General features: G+C 43.4%; 1 protein-coding gene across 4 annotated transcripts in view; it reads right to left on the reverse strand.

Annotated features, from left to right (window-relative positions):
• The window catches only part of LOC140464651 (tektin-3-like), an 82,977-nt gene that overhangs the window by 50,596 nt on the left and 11,347 nt on the right, over positions 1-21,034 (reverse strand). For all 4 annotated transcript variants that reach the window (XM_072560009.1, XM_072560007.1, XM_072560008.1 and 1 more), the window contains exons 3-4: positions 6,945-7,028; positions 2,798-2,868 (exon numbers count right to left, since the gene is read on the reverse strand). In XM_072560009.1, the coding sequence (XP_072416110.1) occupies positions 2,798-2,868; positions 6,945-7,028 (155 nt within the window). The remainder of the gene's footprint in view (positions 1-2,797; positions 2,869-6,944; positions 7,029-21,034) is intronic.

The following is a 21,034-nucleotide window of genomic DNA, read 5'->3' on the forward strand; positions in this document are numbered from 1 at the left end:
AACCTCCAGGATCTTATATTGAAATGACTTCCTGCAATATTTCTCCTTGATTTCATATCTCTCTCTTAATGCATCGGTTGAACGTTTCCAATTGTGGACCTCCAATATTCCAAGCAGCCGATAGTCAATCATCATCAGGACAGATTGTATCTCCTGATATGGACTGCCTCAGGTCCAGGCCTTTCCCAGACCAGAGAATCTGCTGGATCACATAAGGTCATACGCCAGAGATCAGCACAGAAGTTTTCAAACCATCCCTTTGTCTACACCTGCCCTATCTTCTACTCTCCTGAAAATATTGACTTACATGAAGTCACTTAACCTTCTGATACTGATCCTCAATGGGTTAATTGACCAGGGCATTATCACACAGGAAAAGGCATTTGCAGAGGACAGGTGACCATTCTCATAGAATCCCTACAGTGTGGAAACAGGCCCTTCAGCCCAACAATTCCACACCAATGCTCCAAAGAGTATCCAACTCAGACCCATTCCCCTACCCTATATTTACCCCTGACTAATACACCTAACCTACACATCCCTGAACACTATGGGCAATTTAGCATGGCCAATTCACTTAACTTGCACATCTTTGGACTGTGGGAGGAAACTGGAGCACCCAGAGGAAACCCATGCAAACACGGGGAGAATGTGCAAGCTCCACACAGACAGTCGCCTGAGGCTGGAATCGAACTTGGGTCCCTGGTGGCGTTAGGCAGCAGTGCTAACCACTGAGCCACTGTGAGTATGTCCTTATTTGTCTTCCTAAACCAACCTTACAGCTTGATTTGTCTCTTGCATTTGGTCTTTGATGAATTTCTATCATATTTTGTATCTGGAAACTGGAAGCCCTCCAAGTGCTTTTAAAAACCAGAGCACTGTGAGAGCTAGCATCCAGAGCACGTGTTAGGGAGCTACAACATGTATTAATTCTCATATTCTCCAAGTCTGATCCTAAGCAGAATAATGTAGATTCCTTTAACACTGTAATGGCACATTTATTACTTTATCTGCGCATTTGTTGCTGTGCACTGTTCAAATTGCTTTTACATGTGTGGTGTAGCTTGGAACTATGAATAACGATATTGGAGGCTCCAATTCATTTCCATCACATCCTGATCAGAAATCTCTCCAGATCTTATCAAATTGAAAGTTACTGAGGGTGCAGGGAGCAAGTGCAAATGTGGAATTCAAAACACAAACAGAGCACTTGAGCTTCTGCTATTGTCAAGTGTGGGCCAACTATTAGGAGATACAAGTGATAATCAAGGCCTAATAAATATAGTGAAAATAAACAACTGGTCACTATTTGACTCCTCCCTGTAAAGCTACAGCTGAGATAAGAAATTGGGCAAAATCTGCTGTTGTATAATTGAGGCTCAATACCGTGAATGAACCTTGCACGTCTTGGGAAAATAGAGACATATCCAATCAACCTCAAGAGTACATGGTATACAAGTCATATAATAGCATGGGTGAGGGATTTTATTTCACTAACAGCAAGCAAGGGTCTGTATAAGGTTAGCTAGCTGAAACATTTGGTGTGCCACATGATCAGTGCTGTAGCCTGAACTATTCACAACCTATACCAATGACTTGATTGAGGGGATCCAAATTTAAGGCGGTGAAATTTGCCAATGACACCATGTTAGTAGGAAAGCAAGTAATCAAGAGAAGATAGAGAGCTTGCAAAGGGAAAGAAGCCAGTTAAAGAAGTGTTGATGAGATCACATCTGAAGTACTACAGATATTTTTGGGTTTCTGTATTAAAAAAACTTCAGAGGTACTACAGAAAAAGCTCACTCAACTCATTTATGTGATGAAGGGCTTATCTTATGAGGAAAGATTGCAGATACTGATACTGGGAGGATGTTTCTTGTGAGGGAGGCTAAAACTAGGGAAGATCATTTCAGAATAAGGGTCCTCCCTATAAAGGCAGGGATGAGGTTTTTTGTCTCTCTCAGTCATTAGAATATGAAATTCTCTTTCCCAGAAGGTAATGGAGGCTGGGTCATTAAATTGATTCAAGGTTGAGTTTATTAGTTTTTCGATGGACAAGGGAGTGAAGGGTCATAGGAATACAGACAGAAAAGTGGAACCATATTGAATAGTGAGCTGACTCAACAAACAAATGGCCTACTCCTGCTCCTAAATCCTTTGTTCTTGACTCATAAATTTCTCCCACCTCACACAGTATGCTTGGCTCCCATGGGTTATTAGTCATGATTAATGCTATATCATCACGGGGCAAAGTAGGAAGGTATGAGCCAGAAAGGATCTACATTGATAGAATGTAGATACATCATTCATTCCTGATGATGGGCATTTACCTGAAACATAGATTTGCCTGCTCCTCGGATGCTGCCTGACCTGCTGTGCTTTTCCAGCATCACACTCTCAACATTGATAGAACCCAGGTTAATGGTGTTATTCTGCAGCACACACCAATCATAGAGTCATAGATTAATACAGCATGGAAACAGGCCCTTCAGCCCTAACTGGTCCATGTTGACTATGTGCCCACTTGGCTAGTTCCAATTGCCTGCATTTGGTTTATATCGCTCTAAACCCTTCTTATCTATGCACCTATCCAAACATATACTTAGCTGAGCATACTGACAATCAATAGAATTAATCTTCAAATCAATTATCGTGAAATGTTTGTTCACAAATCTTCCCACAACTTCCCAAAGCATACCCACATTGTCCAAGGCATCAGAAAATATATCCTAAAAGCATCCACAAGGTAAATTTTCTAAAATGTAGCAGCGGGATTAAAACATGAAGCTTTACTTACGAAAGTTGTGAAGTAGCTCTCTCGATGCCTCTCTTCAATCTTTCTTGAACACATTTGACTATTCTCATTTCCTTTGAGATTAAAACAGAAAACTTAGTGCATTTTTTGTTCAAGTTGCATGTTAACAAAATGCTTGGGATGCAAATCATGGTACACAAATGGAGTAATAGCGAGGTGGTTAGTCTTCAAGGCTGTCCCACACCCATTGGACAATCCAGAGAAATTCTCCTCAATCTGAAAAGGAGCTAAGATTCTCTGCCCCCAACTTATTAGATCAGTAATGGAAAGGGCACAGAGCAAAAAGACTTAGACTCTCAGGTATCTGGGTGTGTGATGGAAGTTTGCCATTTCATGAAATGAGAATAATCTGTTTCCAACTCAATGAGCAAGTCCAGACCCAGAAAAACAAATTGGGTTCTTGAGGATTAGAGAAGCATTTTATATTTTTTTTCTAAAAATTGATTACTGGTTCATTGCAGAAAATGTGCTTCTCTGAGGGTGAGAAGAAGGATATTCCATACATACAGCAAGCACCAGAGTCTGTGTCACTCCACCACCTCAACCAGGATTTACTGCTTCCCACCATGCCGAGGATTCCTCTTGGCATCTGCAAATTCTATGGGATATCCTGATTTCCCTCCCATCTCCCCTGCTTCCCAAGGCTGCCACAGGGGACAGTGACTGTGGAGAACAGAAGTAAAGCCTTATGCTTCCCCAGTGGAAGGAGAGGACATTGGGTGGTTGACAGGAAAGTGATGGTGCATTGATAATGTCACTCTAGTCAGTAGAAAGCCCTGGGAATGTGGATTCAAATCCCGCAAAGACAGCTTGTGGAATTTAAAATGCAATGAATAACTCTGGAAACATGAAGCTGGTCTCAGTAAGGATCACTATGAAATTATATAATTTTTAAAGAAAACGTATCTGGAGGACTAGTGTCTTTTAAAGAAGGAAATCTGTCATCCTCACCTGGTCTGGCCCACATGTACCTCCAGACCCACAGAACTGTGGTTCACTCTTAAGTTCCCTCTGAAATGACCATAGCAGGCCACTTCGTTTAAGGGCAATTAGAGGTGGGTAACAAAAGGAGACCTGAACCCCACTCACACCCTCTTGGAAATTAAAAAAAAACTTCCCTTTCTTCAAATGGAATTCACCATTGTACTGCTGAAGATGTCACTCATTGCCGACAGCCTTGACTTAATTCCAAACATTTAAGGTGCACTAGACTCTACAAAAGGTCCCGTAGTGTGCCTTTGGTGATGGAGCCATAACTCCATTGCAGTAGCCTCGGGCCTACATTGGCAGGAGCGTCTTATGCAGGACAAACTTTCACCAAGGATCCACTAAGCTCAAATAACGAACCCTCACCCCAGACAATACTTTGGAGTGATGGCGGTGGTGGTGGTTGGGGGGGTGAGGGGGGAGGTGAAGTGTCAGGGCCACATGATGGTTGAAGGGGAATGGAGCAAGTCAGTGGTAATGGACAGCACTGCCAAAGTATTGGACCCTCACTGGCTGCATTCCCTGGTAGCAGTGCAAAACAAGCCGCATCAAGGGCAGTATTTTGCTCCGCGTACATCCTAACCTTCCCACTACTGTGACAGACATCAAACATTTGTGAAATTTAAAACTTTAAACTCCAAAGTGTGAATTGCTACCTTTCCTAGACATTGCCTCTTTATAAAATAACACATAGTGGCAGGTACTGTGCCATCAAATGAGATATAGGTCGGCATTCTGGATTTTTCATGCATTTCAGATTTCATACGTGCCATCTGTGCTTGGCATCAGGAATCAATATTCAGATCATGAAAATTGGCAGTGAAGGCTCTGTACTTTGCAATCAACTCTAACGCTGTGGTTGATGCTTCTCTGGAACTTGGCTGCAGACAGAAATTTCCACAAAGAGGAATTCTCATTCATAACATATCAAAGTTCAATACTGAGGAAGGATTGTAAACCTGACCTCGTCCAAAACTCTGCCACTTAAATCTTAACCCACACCAAGGGTTGTTCATCCATCACCTCTGGTATTCAGTGATCCACATTGTCCATTAATTCAGCTTCACATCAATTCTATAACCTTTGCCCTTTTCAAATCTTCCCTTGGCCTCGCCTGCCCCTGTCATTATAACTTCCTCAAGGCCTTTATAAAATCTCCACTCTCCTATAATTCTAACTTTCTGCTTATCTCCCATTTTCATCAATCCGTTGTTGGCAGCTCTGCTTTGGTCCTAAAGTTTGGAATTTTCTTCCCCTACCTCTTAAGGTTTCTATCTTTCTCTTCTCCCTTAAGTCCTGAGGAAAAAAGAATTGTCTTTCTCCCAAATGTCATTCAGGTCACCTCAGTTTGAGGCTTTCCACAGCTAATGTTCAACCTTCATCACCAGAGCGAAAAACCAAAGCAGATCCCAACAGATCTTTAAGCCTGTTTGATTGGCACCACATCCTTAATATTTGGTCACTCCATCACCAGCGCTCAGTAGTAGCAGCCTGTATTATCTACAATGTACATTGCACAAATTCACCACAGATCCTCAGACAGCACCATCCAATCCCACAACCACTTCCATCTAAAAGCACACAGGCAGCAGATTCATGGGAACACCACCACGTGCAAGTTCCTGTTCAAGCCACCCACCATCCTGACTTGGAACTACATCCCCATTCCTTCACTGTCGCTGGATCAAAATCCTGGAAATCCCTTCCTAAGGGCATTGTGGGTCAACCAACAATTGGACGGCAGCGGATCAAGAAGGCAGCTTCACCTCCACCTTTTCAAGGGGCAACTAGGGACAGGCAATAAGTGCTGGCCCAGCCAGCGATGCCCACATCGCATGATTTTTAAAAAGTTACATTTTGCTTGATTGCTCTGCTGTGAAGTGCAATGAGACATTTTAAGGTGCTACATCAACACAAGATGTTGTTAGAGGCAATATCTATTTCACACGGATTTCAGTAAATTGAAACTGCACTTTGTAGACAAAAAGTAAACTGATTCTGCTGCAAATCCTGTTGTTTTCAAACAATCGCATTCCTGACAGATGACCATCCAATATGATGTGCTTTCATCTGAACAGGGTGCACTGGTTGGCAATTGGAAATTAAATCTGAGCAATAATCAGTTTCATGTGAATCTTCATTGTGTACCACATGGGAACTTACACAACAGTTTTCCAACATGTCACTAAACAGTCAGACTGTTGACATTACTCATCATTGCAGGGATATTGATCAAGCAAATGGCATCAACTGTGACCTAGCTTAAAACATGAGCACCCAGTACAGCATTCAGGTCACCTCAGTTTGAGGCTTTCCACAGCTAATGTTCAACCTTCATCACCAGAGTGAAAAACTAAAGCAGAAAAGTTTGTCTAGACCAAATCTATATGTCACGAATCAAGAGATGATCCAGTTATTCATCTCACAGTGTGCAAAGAGATTCACTCTCAATTTCATTAACACTCAACCCACTGATGCCAGCCTATCTGTAGGCAATGCAGGCCAAAAAAAAAGAATCATTTTCTGATAAATTCACGCTGGTCAATGAACAGGGCTGAGCTACAAGATGCATGCACGAGCTAATGGGTTTATGACTGTTCAGGCAGTTTATATCATTGAAATACAAGTTGCAATAATCAGATAATTAATGAGCAGTGAAAGGCATTAATCTCAGGGCTCCATTGATCCCTGGCTTATTTATGATATCACTCAGACCCCTTGATTATGCTCCTGCAGTATATGTCACTCCGAATCATTCATCATTATCTCCCGCGATATAACTGTCTGATATATAAAACTGCATGAAGGCTACAGTGCACATTCATTTCTCAAAATACTTTCATTTGATTCAGCAAATAGGCTGCACTGCAGTTTTACCAACTCTTGGGACTGCATTCTAATACAGATAGTGGCAATGAAATATGGGAGTTTAAAGTCAATCATTGAACTGTCAATGAAGCTTTACAGTAACAAACAATGCAAGAAGTTGGTTTTGTTCATTGGTACTGAATGGACAATGGAGGGTTTCTAGCTGTGGGTAAAACTTGGATTCTATTACAAATGCTAATGAGCTCCCACAGCCTGTCCAGATGTGAGTTTGCTCATGTCCATAGAAGCATCAGTATCTCTGTGAGTAACTCACCTCAAGTAGTTGGGTCTCCACTTCATCATGGACCAAATCGATACCTATTCTTTTTTCACGGTGATATAAACATTCTTGAACCATCTGAAATGAGCAAAAAAAAATCAATTACAAGAATAAAATCCTCATATCCATGTCACGCTTTTGGAATACTTTTAGAATAGGCAGCATTGTATAAATATGCTAAAGATTTCAAGAGGGCTTTCTTACTAGAACTGATATGGGACAGTAAGAATGACGTCAGTATTTTCACTGCTAGCCCTGTTTGGAAGTGTCCATTTGGAAGTTGATACAATCACAGGATCGGAGAACTGTACCTGGATTTCAGCTAACAATACGTGGAAATACTTTATTAGTTATGCAGCACTTGTTCGAAGCATTAAATGATTTATAATTACAACCTCTGTCTTTCTGGAAAATCTATGGAAATGAGGACTTGGGGCAAGTCCATAGGGTTAAATATTGGCGTGCATCATTCCCTGCGCTTAGGAAGATTACAAATCAGAGATGGGTAGCTGCGAAGATCTGGTGCTGTCTCCTCATTTATCCCTGAAAGTATTATTGAAGAAAGCAGTTCCTTTGCTACTGACTACGTCAGTGGTGGGGGGGCAAGTAACATGCACTAATAACATCTGCTGCAGCTGTTCCTAAAGGCAGTCTGACCCTAAGTGACATTACATTACAGGAGGAAGCTGCTGAATACTGTTGCTGCAATTGGGTGCAAGAACATTTGAAGACCAGAAAGGATCCTGAATGCGGCCTTGAAAGGTGGGATAGAATAGAGATGCCATGTTTACATGAGGCGTCTTCGTGGAGTACAGGTGAAAGACAGTAAAAGCAGTAGCCAGGGAGATCAATTCCTAAGACTTCGCAGCAAACTCATAAAATATTGATAATCAAGATCAATTTATGCATGCTTTATATGAGAGATCTGACCCACACCAACAGCAATGTCTCATGTTGCCCAATGTCTCTCACTACCATCACTCATTCATCAGCAAGTCCAGTGCTCTTGACTCACACCACAATATCCAGATAATTTGTCCACTTTCACATACGTTCTGATGATGCCAGCCTCACATCCAGATTACACCAAATCCGTATGCCGCTAGCAATTCAGTTGTGACCATCACCCAAACATAGCACAACACAATCATGAGTGTTCTTCCTTCTCTCTTTGTAGGACAAGGTGGTACTATGCAGATTTGCCCCTTCCAAACTCTCTGCTCCATCTGCCCATCACCTCACTGGCCCAGAGATACCACTACAGCCCTTGTTTTCACATGTCACCAAGGCCTTTGCCCTCTCTTATGAGACCACATCAATATTCCTAGACAGATGCAAGATTCCCCCGAGTCCCAAAAACACAGACCTCAGAGTCAAGACTTCAAAATTGTGGAAGCCACACAAAACGACAATATCTGCACCAAGACAGGAACTAATGGAGAAACTCAGCAGATCTAGCATCATCTGTGGAAAGAAAGCAAAGTTAATGTTTCAATCCAGTGACTGTTCTTCAGACGAAGCATCATTGATCTCAAAACATTAACTGTGATTTCTCTCCATAGCGCTTCTGCCAGATCTTCTCCAGCAATTTCTGTTTGGTTTCAGATCCTCAGCATCTTTGTTGTACGTTGTATGCACACCAGGTGTCTATTCATTGAAGCATTGGTCCTTTTTTGCAGCTAAACACCTTGTTCTTTGGTGATGGGGAATCCATCCACTTGCATCATGTGATCCAAATTTGGAAGTCGGGCATCATATAGGCCAATATGGCTGAGTGATATGATGATAGGACCGCTCACTTTCTTCTGCCTTCTGAGTGTGTACGTACATCTGGTGTGTTTATCAGTGTATGCTCGTGCATATGTGTGTATGGGAGATGTGCATTTGTGTGTGTGTGTGCGTGCATGTGCATCTGGTGCGTATGTGTGTTACGCATGTATCTTGTGTGTGTCTGTATATGTGTGGGTATGTGCATCTGTATGTGCTGGTGTACATGTGGTGTGTGTATGCATGTGTCTGTATGTGTGTCTGTGTGTAGGTGTGTGTTTGTGTGTGTGTCTGTATGCGTGGATAAGTGCGTGGTGTGTGTTTGAGCATTAGTGGATGTGTGTGTGATGTGTGTGTTTGACTGTGTGCGTGTGTGTATGTATGTGCATGCATGTGACTGTGTCCGTGTGTGGGTGTAGGTGTGTTTGCGTGTGCCTATGCATGTGGTGTGTGTGTGTCTATGTATGTTTGATTGTGTGTGTTTGCGCGTGCGTGAATGCATATGTGTGTGAGTGCGTGTCCGTGTGTGTGAGAGAGTGTGTGTGTCCATGTGTGTGTGAGTGCGTGTGTCCATGTGTGTGTGAGAATGTGTGTGTGTGTGTGAGAGAGAGAGTGTGTGTCCCCATGTGTCTGTGTGTGTATGTGTGTGTTGTGTGTGTGAGAGTGTGTATCCATGTGTCTGTGTGTGTGTGTGTGTGTATGTGTGTGTGTGTGTGTGTGTCTGTGTGCATGTGTGAATGGGAGGACTACAAGGAGATCAGAACATGGTTGGGAGAAGACAGGAAGACCACAAGGAGGTGACACGGAAGTTGCAAAGGGTTGGGGGAGTTGGAAGAGAGATGAAGGCTACAAGATCATGAAGGGAGGAGGGAGGATATTAGAATCTCAGGTTACAATAGAGCAGCAAGATTCCAGTGGAATGTCATGCTTCAAGTGATCCTCAGTAAGATAAAGCATGAGATTTTTATATCCTCAGATCGCACGCTGTCATACAGTGAAGATCGAAAGTTATACTGACATACTGGCTGTGGGATACAATGCAACACCTTGACTGAGACAGTACACAAGAAAACCTGTTTACCCTCCATAAAGTAGAATAGGCTGATGTTGTCTGGAGTTCAGAAGAGTCAAAGTGATCTCATTGGAATAAACAATGAGAGGAGACATTTGATCGCATGAACCTTATATTGATTTCCACAGACTCAGCAGTGCAATGGTCACTACCTGAGCAGCTCACCTTACCTTCTCTATTGATCCTACTGATGGGCATGGCACAAACCACACAGTGGTCCAGCCACTGCCTGCCTCAAGGAAATTCAGGAAGTCTGCATACAATGATCAAATCGATAACAAATACACCAAGTGAGTTAAGGGTGAAAATATTACCATATGTGTGCTGACACCAACAATCCAATTATGATAGTACATGCTCACTTTCCATTTTATCAGACTGCATACCCATGTGCAATATTAAGATGTTGTTTGAAAACATTTTCAAAGTTCTGCTTTGTTTAACACTTCTTTTCTCTTAATCGATATACTCTTTCATTAATTCTTGTCTTTTTTTTCACTTCGAGGTGTTTGCTCGGTATTTATCAATAATAATACCCAATATACAATGCTTTTGAGCACATGAAACATCCTGGAGGATTTTGAATTTCATGAGATAACGATAACTCAGTTAAAGACTAGCAAATCTCAGGCCAACTGGTTGATGTCCAATGAAGTGAAATAAGGCTTCGGAGGAATTTTGAGAATTTCTAGCTGCTGTTGTGGAAAAGGAATTCAGTGATGATTTGGTTCCAAAGATTGAAATTCATTATAGGTGAAAGAGATTTTCAAGTTTACAGCAATTCATTGGAGGTGGAACACATGCTATTTACAGAAACTGCTAGATTATTACCCACTAATACCAATAGAATGAAAATCAGCCCAGGCAGAGTAGCACTCAGATAGTGGGTGGTGATCAACTTCAAGTATCTTACTTAAAAATACTGACAAATCTAACCTAAAACAGTCTTTCACACAAACGGCGGCATCCAAAGTAAGGTAAAATAAAGAACATTGTTCCCAGTGGGAGCTGGAGCTGGAGAATGTACGGCAATGGACACATAGCAGGAAAATTAAAACTGAAATCCTGGAACTTTGCAAGGTTGTCTCAAGCAAAGGAGTTTCACTGTTAATAAACTAGCATGAGCTAAAATCCATTCAATTGCAGACAATAGATTAATTCACAATGCTAAACAAGAACTGAAAGAACTGCAGATGCTGTAAATCAGAAACAAAAGCAGAAATTGCTGGAAAAGCTCAGCAGGTCTGGCTGCATCTGTGGAGAAAAATCAGGGATCCTTCCTCAGAACTGTTTGGAACGCGAACTCTGATTTCTGTCCACAGATACTGCCAGATCTGCTGAGCTTTTCCAACAATTTCTGTTTCTGAATCACAATGATTTGGATGATGTAAATAAGCCACTGTCTGTCCCTGGATTCAAGAGTGATGCCTACACAGAGTGATGAGTTTCTGCTTTGGGTCTTCACGTGACTGGACAGACCAATTCTTCACCCACAGGTCTTTGGGCCCATGGGGCAGGATGTGCAAGATTTGACCCAGAGTAAAAGATTTGCTTCCTTTTCCTTCCTGCCTGTTGCTGCCATTCTGTCTCATCAATAAGGCAACATGATTCACAGTACAAGCACATTTTGTGAGGCAATTTATATCAAAGGCACTGTTATTATAACACTGCTTTCAGCAGTAAAGCAACAGAGTGCAGCACATAACAAACACCTTGCCTTTCATTAAAATCATTTATACCTGCTGATTATCGTTTCAGACGGCTGTCAGACTATTTGAATATCACCTGTCAAAAGGCTATTTGACAAAGTTTGTCATCTCGGATCAGTTACTATTGGCCCTGCCTTTTAAGTGAAATTGGGGAGGCAGAGGAATAATGATGTTATCACTTGACTTGTAATCCAGAGCTACAGACTAATGTGTTGAGGACAAGGGCTCAATCAAGGCAGATGGTGAAATTTGAATTCAATTTAAAAAAAGCTTAATTAAAATCTCTAGCTTAATACTGACCATGCAACCACTGGTTACAAAATTCCATCTGGTTCACAACAATCTTTAGAACAATAGAACAATAGAACAATAGAACAATACAGCACAGAACAGGCCTTTCGGCCCACGATGTTGTGCCGAACTTCTATCCTAGATTAAGCACCCATCCATGTACCTATCCAAATGCCGCTTAAAGGTCACCAATGATTCTGACTCTACCACTCCCACGAGCAGCGCATTCCATGCCCCCACCACTCTCTGGGTAAAGAACCCACCCCTGACATCTCCCCTATACCTTCCACCCTTCACCTTAAATTTATGTCCCCTTGTAACACTCTGTTGTACCCGGGGAAAAAGTTTCTGACTGTCAACTCTATCTATTCCTCTGATCATCTTATAAACCTCTATCAAGTCACCCCTCATCCTTCGCCGTTCCAACGAGAAAAGGCCGAGAACTCTCAACCTATCCTTGTACGACCTATTCTCCATTCCAGGCAACATCCTGGTAAATCTTCTCTGCACCCTCTCCAAAGCTTCCACATCTTTCCTAAAGTGAGGCGACCAGAACTGCACACAATACTCCAAATGTGGCCTAACCAAAGTTAGGGGAAGGACATCTTTGGGGAAGGACATCTGCCAGCTTTGCCTAGTCTGGCCTATATGTGACTCTGTGGTGCCACAGTGGCTCAGTGTTTAGCACTGCTGCCTTACAGCACCAGGGATCCAGGTTCAATTCCAGCCTTGAATGACTGTCGTATGGAGCTTGCACGCTCTCCCATATCTGTGCGGGTTTCCTCCGGGTGCTCCAATCCAAAGATGTGCAGGTTAGGTGAATTGGCAATGCTAAATTGCCCATCATGTTCAGGGATGTGTAGGTTAGGTGCATTAGTCAGAGGTAAATGTAGAGTAATGAGGAATACGATGGGATGGGATACAGTCCGAAGAGTTGGTGTGGACTTGTTGTGCCGAAGGGCCTTTCCCCTTTCCCAAACCAGTGAGCCTGATGTCAGTGGTGAGAAAGTTCAACTACTGAGGGATAAAATCTATTTATATTTGGAAAAGATTGGGCTTCTCAGTGATAGGCAACATGGTTTTGTGTGAGAGAGATCGTGCCATATCAACTTAATGGAGTTCTTTAAGGAAGTGACCAAGTTGATAGATGAAGGAAGGGCTGCAGACATCATATACATGAACTTTAGTAACGTGTTTGATAAGGTTCCCCATTAGATAAAAGGAGATTGAGGGGGGACCTGTTTGAGGTCTACAAAATCATGAAGGGTATGGACAGGGTGAATAGAAATAAACTTTTTCCCAGGGTGAGGGATTCAATAATGAGAGGTCACTCGTTTGGGTGAGAGGTAAAAAGTTTAAGGGTGATACACGCAGAAAATACTTTACACAGAGGGTGGTAAGTGCCTGGAATGCATTGCCAGCAGAGGCAGGCACGGTAGATTCATTTAAGGTGTGTCGGACAGATACGTGAGTAGGTTGGGAGCAGAGGGATACAGATCATTACGAATAGGGCGATAGGTTTAGACAGTGGACATTACTTAGATTACTTACAGTGTGGAAACAGGCCCTTTGGCCCAACAAGTCCACATTGACCCACTGAAGCACAACTCACCCAGACCCATTCCCCTACATTTACCCCTTCACAACAGGTAATTTAGCATGGCAATTCACCTAACCTGCACATCTTTGGATTGTGGGAGAAAACCGGAGCACCCGGAGGAAACCCGCACAGTCACGGGGAGAATGTGCAAACTCCACACAGAGAATCACCTGAGGCAGGAATTGAACCCGGGCCTCTGGCGCTGTGAGGCAGCAGTGCTAACCACTGTGCCACCGTGCCGCCCACTTGGATCGGCACAGGCTTGGAGGGCCAAAGGGGCCTGCTCCTGGGCTATAAATTTTGTTTGTTCTTTGTTCTTTGTTCCCCATCACTTGCCACAGACCCAGTCTAGAAGCTATGTCCTTTAAATTTGACCATCTTAGTCAGTGGTGTTGTTGCTGAGCCACAATTGGTGATGGACATTGAGGTCACTCACACAGCATGCATTCAATATCCGAAGTAGTGTTCAAAATGGAGGATAACTGATTCATCAGTTGGGGTGATGGGATTTTATGGCCCTTAACTTGGGACATCACTCAGATGTACCATCAGTGTCAAGGGCCACGGGAAAAAGGCAGGAAAATGGAATTGTCATTTTTCAGATTATTCATAATCTCATCAAATGGTAGAGAAGACTGGATAGGCTGAATGACAATAGACAATAGACAATAGATGCAGGAGTAGGCCATTCTGCCCTTCGAGCCTGCACCGCCATTCAATATGATCATGGCTGATCATTCCTAATCATGGTAAATTCCTAATGAATGGTAAAAACAAGAACTGCAGATGCTGGAAACCAGATTCTAGATTAGAGTGGTGCTGGAAAAGCACAGCATTCTCTATTCCTGATGAAGGGCTTTTGCCCGAAACGTTGATTTTCCTGCTCCTCGGATGCTGCCTGAACTGCTGTGCTTTTCCAGCACCGCTCTAATCTAGAATCTGGATAGGCAGAATGGCCTATTTCTGTTCCTATGCTTTACGGTCTTAAACCCCTATGAACTCGATACAGAAGAATGAAACTAATTGGACCAGCTGGCATTGACCAATGTACTGGACATAACAAAGGCAATCACAGCCCTTTCAGATCTTCCTTACAAACACCAAGGGCTTGCATCAAAATTGAGAGAGCTTTCTTCCAGACTAGTCAAGCAACAGTCTGACATTGTCTCTCAAATAGTAATCAGTGCGTCTGTGCCAGACATCACAATCATCCACCAGCAGGACAGACCCTTTAGAGATGGCGGAAAAATGTTACCTGGAAGGGGTGCCTTTGGGTTTCTCAGTATTGACTCCAGGCCCCATGAGGTCACATAGCATCAAGTCAAGCATAAGCAAAGAAATCTCCTGCTGATTCCCATGTATTGCCCTCATGTCTTCCTCCTGCCCCAACTGATGAATCATTTCTCCTCCATTTTGAACACTACATCAGATATTGAATGCATGAAGTGTGGGTGACTTCAATGTCCATCACCAATTGTGGTTCAGTAGCAACACCACTGACTAAGATGGTCAAAGGTAAAGGGCATAGCTTCTAGACTGGGTCTGCGGTAAGTGGTGAGAGAACCAAACAGAGGGAAACACCTACTTGACCTCATCCTCATCCATCTACCTGACACAGATGACAGTATTGACAGTATTGGTCAAAGTGAACGCTGTACAGTCATTGTGGAGACAATGATCTACTTTGATACTGTGAATACATTACATTGGTACTACCAACCCCTGTCAAATGGACAGACTTCATATCGAGATCTAGAAACTCAAATCATTTCATCCATGAGGCGCTGTAGGCCATCAACTGCAGAAGAATTGTTTTCAAATACAATTCGTAACCTCAAGACCCAACATAACCCCCCATTCTACCAATGAGTCAAGGAGATCAACATTGGTTCAATAAAGAGAGCAGGAGGGCAAGCCAGAAGCAGCAACAGGCATAATTAAAAATTAGGCATCAACCCAGATCAGCTACAATACAGGATTACTTGCATTCGAACAGAGGAAACTACACACAACAGATAGAGCTAAGCTATTCCGTAATGAATGACTCAAATCTGAGCCCTGCAGTCTTGCCACACCCACTCTTGAATGGTGGTGGACAATTAAACAACTAACAGGACAGTTGGAGGGTCCACGAAAATCCTCATCCTCAATGCTGTGGCAGCCTAGCATGAATAGAAACGGTTTGGAGGGATATGGTCCAGGAGCAGGTAAGTGGGACTGGTTTAGTTTGGGATTATGTTCAGCATGGATGGGTTGGACAAAAGGATTTGTTTCTATACTGTATGACTCTATGACTCTAACTTTCAGCCAAAAGCTATGAGTGGATGATCTACCATTACTTCCTCCTGAAGTCCCCAGCATCACAGATTCCAGTCTTCAAAAGATTAAATCCATTCCATGTGATATCCAGAATGTCTGAAGGTACTGAACTCTGCAAAGGGTATAGACCCTTATACCATTCTGGCAATAGTACTGACAACTTGTACTCTAGAACTCACCATACTCTGAGCCAAGCTGTTCCAGTACTGCTACAACACTAGCATCTACATAACCTTGTGGAAAATTGCCCAACTGTATCCTATGTACAAAAAGCAGAGCAAAAGCACCTTGGCCAATTACTGTACTCTCTATCAATAGACAATAGACAATAGACAATAGATGCAGGAGTAGGCCATTCTGCCCTTCGAGCCTGCACCGCCATTCAATATGATCATGGCTGATCATTCCTAATTAGTATCCTGTTCCAGCCTTATCTCCGTACCCCTTGACTCCACTATCTTTAAGAGCTCTATCCAATTCTTTCTTAAAAGAATCCAGAGACTGGGCCTCCACTGCCCTCTGGGGCAGAGCATTCCACACAGCCACCACTCTCTGGGTGAAGTAGTTTCTCCTCATCTCTGTCCTAAATGGTCTACCCCGTATTTTTAAGTTGTGTCCTCTGGTTCGGCACTCCCCCATCAACGGAAATATGTTCCCTCCTGCCAGAGTGTCCAATCCTTTCATAAGCCTATACGTTTCAATCAGATCCCCTCTCAGTCTTCTAAACTCAAGGGTATACAAGCCCAGTCGCTTCAGTCTTTCCGTGTAAGGCAATCCTGCCATTCCAGGAATTGACCTCGTGAACCTACGCTGCACTCCCTCAATAGCCAGAATGTCTTTCCTCAAATTTGGAGACCAGAACTGTACACAGTACTCCAGGTGTGGTCTCACCAGGGCCCTGTACAGCTGCAGAAGCACCTCTTTGCTTCTATACTCAATCCCTCTTGTTATGAAGGCCAGCATGCTATTAGCCTTCTTCACGACCTGCTGTACCTGCATGCTTGCCTTCATTGACTGGTGGACAAGAACACCCAGATCTCTCTGAACAGCCCCTTTACCTAATTTGATACCATTGAGGTAGTAATCTGCCTTCCTGTTCTTGCCACCAAAGTGGATAACCAGACATTTATCCACATTAAACTGCATCTGCCATGCATCTGCCCACTCACCTAACTTGTCCAGGTCACCCTGTAATCCCCTAACATCCTCATCACATTTTACCCTACCACCTAGCTTTGTGTCATCAGCAAATTTGCTAATGTTATTGCTGATACCATCTTCTATATCATTTACATATATTGTAAAAAGCTGCGGTCCCAGCACGGATCCCTGCGGTACCCCACTGGTCACTGCCTGCCATTTCGAAATGGAGCCGTTAATCACTACCCTTTGTTTCCTATTAGCCAACCAATTCTCTATCCAATCTAGTACTTTGCCCCCAATCCCGTGCGCCCTAATTTTACTCACTAACCTCTTGTGTGGGACTTTATCAAAAGCTTTCTGAAAGTCCAGGTACACTACATCCACTGGATCTCCCTCGTCCATCTTCCGAGTTACATCCTCAAAAAATTCAAGAAGATTAGTCAAGCATGATTTCCCCTTCATAAATCCATGCTGACTCTGTCCTATCCTGTTACTATTATCCAGATGTGCCGTAATTTCATCCTTTATAATAGACTCCAGCATCTTTCCCACCACTGAGGTCAGACTAACTGGTCTATAATTTCCTGCTTTCTCCCGCCCACCCTTCTTAAAAAGTGGCACAACATTAGCCGCCCTCCAATCCTCAGGAACCAACCCCGATTCTATTGAACTCTGGAAAATAATCACCAGCGCATCCACGATTTCCCGAGCCACCTCCTTCAGTACCCTGGGATGCAGGCCATCAGGTCCCGGAGACTTATCAACCTTCAGACCTAACAGTCTCTCCAACACCAAATCCTGGCAAATAGAAATTCCCTTAAGTTCAGGTCCTTCAGCCACTGTTACCTCAGGGAGATTGCTTGTGTCTTCCCCAGTGAACACAGATCTGAAGTACTCATTTAATTCCTCTGCCATTTCTTCGTTCCCAGTAATATATTCCCCTGCTTCTGTCTTCAAGGGCCCAATTTTTGTCCTAACCACTTTTTTTGCCTTGGACATACCTAAAAAAGCTTTTACTATCCTCCTTTATATTCTTGGCCAGTTTACCTTCGTACCTCATTTTTTCTCTGCGTATTTCCTTCTTACTAATCCTCTGTTGTTCTTTAAAAGCTTCCCAGTCCTCCGTTTTCCCGCTTATCTTCGCTAAGTTATACTTTTTCTCTTTTAACCTTATATGCTTCTTTACTTCCCTTGTCAGCCACGGCCGCCCATGTCTCCTCCTGGGATCTTTCTTCCTTTTAGGAATGAACTGATCCTGCATCTTCTGCATTATACACAGAAATATCTGCCATTGTTCCTCCACGGTCTTCCCTGTTAAGGTATTATACCATTGAACTTTGGCCAGTTGCTCCCTCATAGCTCCATATTTCCCTTTATTCAACTGAAATATTGTCACTTCAGATTGTACCCACTCCCTCTCAAATTGCAGATTGAAGCTTATTGTATTATGGTCACTACTTCCCAACGGCTCCTTCACTTCGAGGTCACTGACCAATTCTGGTTCGTTACACAATACCAGATCCAGAATCGCCTTATCCCTGGTCGGCTCCAGCACCAGCTGCACTAAAAATCCATCTCTGAGGCACTCCACAAAGTCTCTTTCTTGAGGCCCGATACCATCCTGATTCTCCCAGTCTACCTGCATGTTAAAATCCCCCATAACAACTGTAGTAACATCTTTGCGACAAGCCAATTTCAGCTCCTGATTCAACTTACCTCCAACATCCAGACTACTGTTTGGGGGCCTGTAGATGACTCCCATGAGGGTCTTTTTACCCTTAGTGTTTCGAAGCTCTATCCACACTGACTCTACATCCCCTGACTCTAGGTCCGCCCGCGCAAGGGACTGAATATCCTCCCTTACCAACAAGGCCACCCCACCCCCTCTGCCCGTCAGTCTATCCTTACGATAACACATGTAGCCTTGAATATTCATTTCCCAGGCCCTGTCCCCATGAAGCCACGTCTCAGTTATCCCCACAATATCGTATCTGCCAATTTCCAAAAGAGCCTCAAGCTCATCCACCTTGTGTCTAATGCTTCGTGCATTCATATATAGAATTTTTAATTTGTTACTGCTCTCACCCTTCCCCTCAACCCTTATTTCACTCAACTTTACAGCATGATGCCTTTTCCAGTTTTCTGCCTCCTTGATACAGTTGTCTTTCTTGACTTCTCTTGTTCTAACTACCCCTTCAATTTCCTTTTTAAACATCCAGCTTGTCCCCTCCCCCCCGCTACTTAGTTTAAATGTAGCGGTGTTGCAGCAGAAAACCTGCCTGCCAGAATGCCGATCCCTGTTCTATTAAGGTGCAAGCCATCTCTCTTGTAGAATTTATGGTTACCATAAAATATACCCCAGTGATCCAAGAACTTGAAACCTTGCTTCCTGCACCAGTTCCCCAACCACACGTTCAAGTCCATTATCTCCTGGTTTCTGGCCACACTAGCCCGAGGAACTGGAAGCAAACTGGAGATAACCACCTTGGACGTCCTGCTTTTTAGCCTTCTTCCTAGTTCTGCGAAGTCTCGCTGTAGTATGTTCCTCCTCTTCTTCCCGACATCATTTGTGCCGACGTGTACCACCACCTCGGGCTCTTCACCCTCGTCCTTGAGGATGTCCTGCACTCTGTCCGCGATGTCTTTCACTCTAGCACCAGGAAAGCAACACACCATCCTTAAATCCCGTCTGCTGCCACAAAAACCCCGGTCAGTTCCTCTCACGATGGAGTCCCCTATTACCACGGCTCTATGTGATGTCCGACTCTTCCGCTCTGCTTCTGCAGCAACTTTTGATGGACAAACATGGCCGCCTTGCGAACTGGTAGTGTCATCAGACTCTACTGTTTCCAAAAGCTTCAACTTGTTCCTGACAGGTACTTCTCCCGGCGTCTCTTGCACCTGTCTCCTCTCTGCCTTCCTCATCGTCTGCACTCTTCTGCTCTCTTCTGGCATGATTGGTGTAATAACATCACTGAAGGTCTTGTCCAGAAAGATCTCGTTCTCTCGGATGAGCCTAAGGTCTTCGAGTTCTTTCGTCAGTGCTGCAATATGCTCGGTCAATTGCTGAATGTGCGCACACTTTCCACACATATACGAGCCAGACACACCAGAGTCATTGACTTGCCACATCAAACACGTAGCGCACTGAACCAGCTGAGCAGTCTGTGTCATTCATTAGTAAAGTGATACAAAAGGTTATCAACGGTGCTCTAAGTAGTATTTGAAAAGCAACGAACCACTCACCGATGCACAGTTTGGGTTCTGCAAGGGCTCTCAGCTTTTAACCTCATTACAACTTTGGTTCAGACATGGACAAAAGAGCTGAGCTCCAGAGCTGAAGGAAGAATGATACTAAGGTGGCATCTAAACCAACTGTGGTATCAAGAAGCCCGAGCAAAACTGAAGTCGATGAGAATCAGGAGGAAAATGGTCCGTTTGTTGGAGTCAGACCTGACACAAAGGAAGATGGCTGTGGTTGTTGGAGGTCAATCACCTCAGCTCAGAACATTAATGCAGCAGTTTCCCAGGATGGTGTCCTAGTTTTCACTTGCTTCATCAATGGCCTTCCCTCCAGCACACAATGATTATATAATGCTCAGTACTATCTTAAATACCAAAGCAGTCTGTGTTGCTGTGCAGCAAAACCTAGACAACTACCGTCATAGAGGTCTACAGCACAGAAAGTAGCCCTTCAGTCCATCTAGTTTGCACCATTGAAAAATAGCCACCTAAATTTCTAATCCCATTTCCAACATCTGGCCCACAGTATCTGAATCCCCTTCAATGTTATGAGGGTTTCTAACTTGACCAGCCATACAATTCAATGAATTCCAAATTCCTACCATCCTCTGGGTAGAAAATAAATTCATAATATCCCCTGCAAACCTCCTGCTTCTTATCATTAACCTACCCCCTGTCATTGATTCCCCCACTAAAAGAAGGGCATTTTTCCAGTTTACCCTGTTTTGCCCTTCATAATTTAAATTTCAAACTTGTGATGGCAAGTAACATTTGGATCACAGAGAAACCATCTTGAACAAGAGAAAATCTAACCATTTCCCTCTTAATGATCAATGTCATTACCATCACTGAATCCTTTACTATCAATATCCTCAGGGATATCATTGACCAGAAACTAAACTGGACCAGCCATATAAATTCTGTGGCTACAAGAGCAGGT

The sequence above is a fragment of the Chiloscyllium punctatum genome, chromosome 40 (genome assembly GCF_047496795.1).
Source record: "Chiloscyllium punctatum isolate Juve2018m chromosome 40, sChiPun1.3, whole genome shotgun sequence".
Lineage (NCBI taxonomy): Eukaryota > Metazoa > Chordata > Chondrichthyes > Orectolobiformes > Hemiscylliidae > Chiloscyllium > Chiloscyllium punctatum.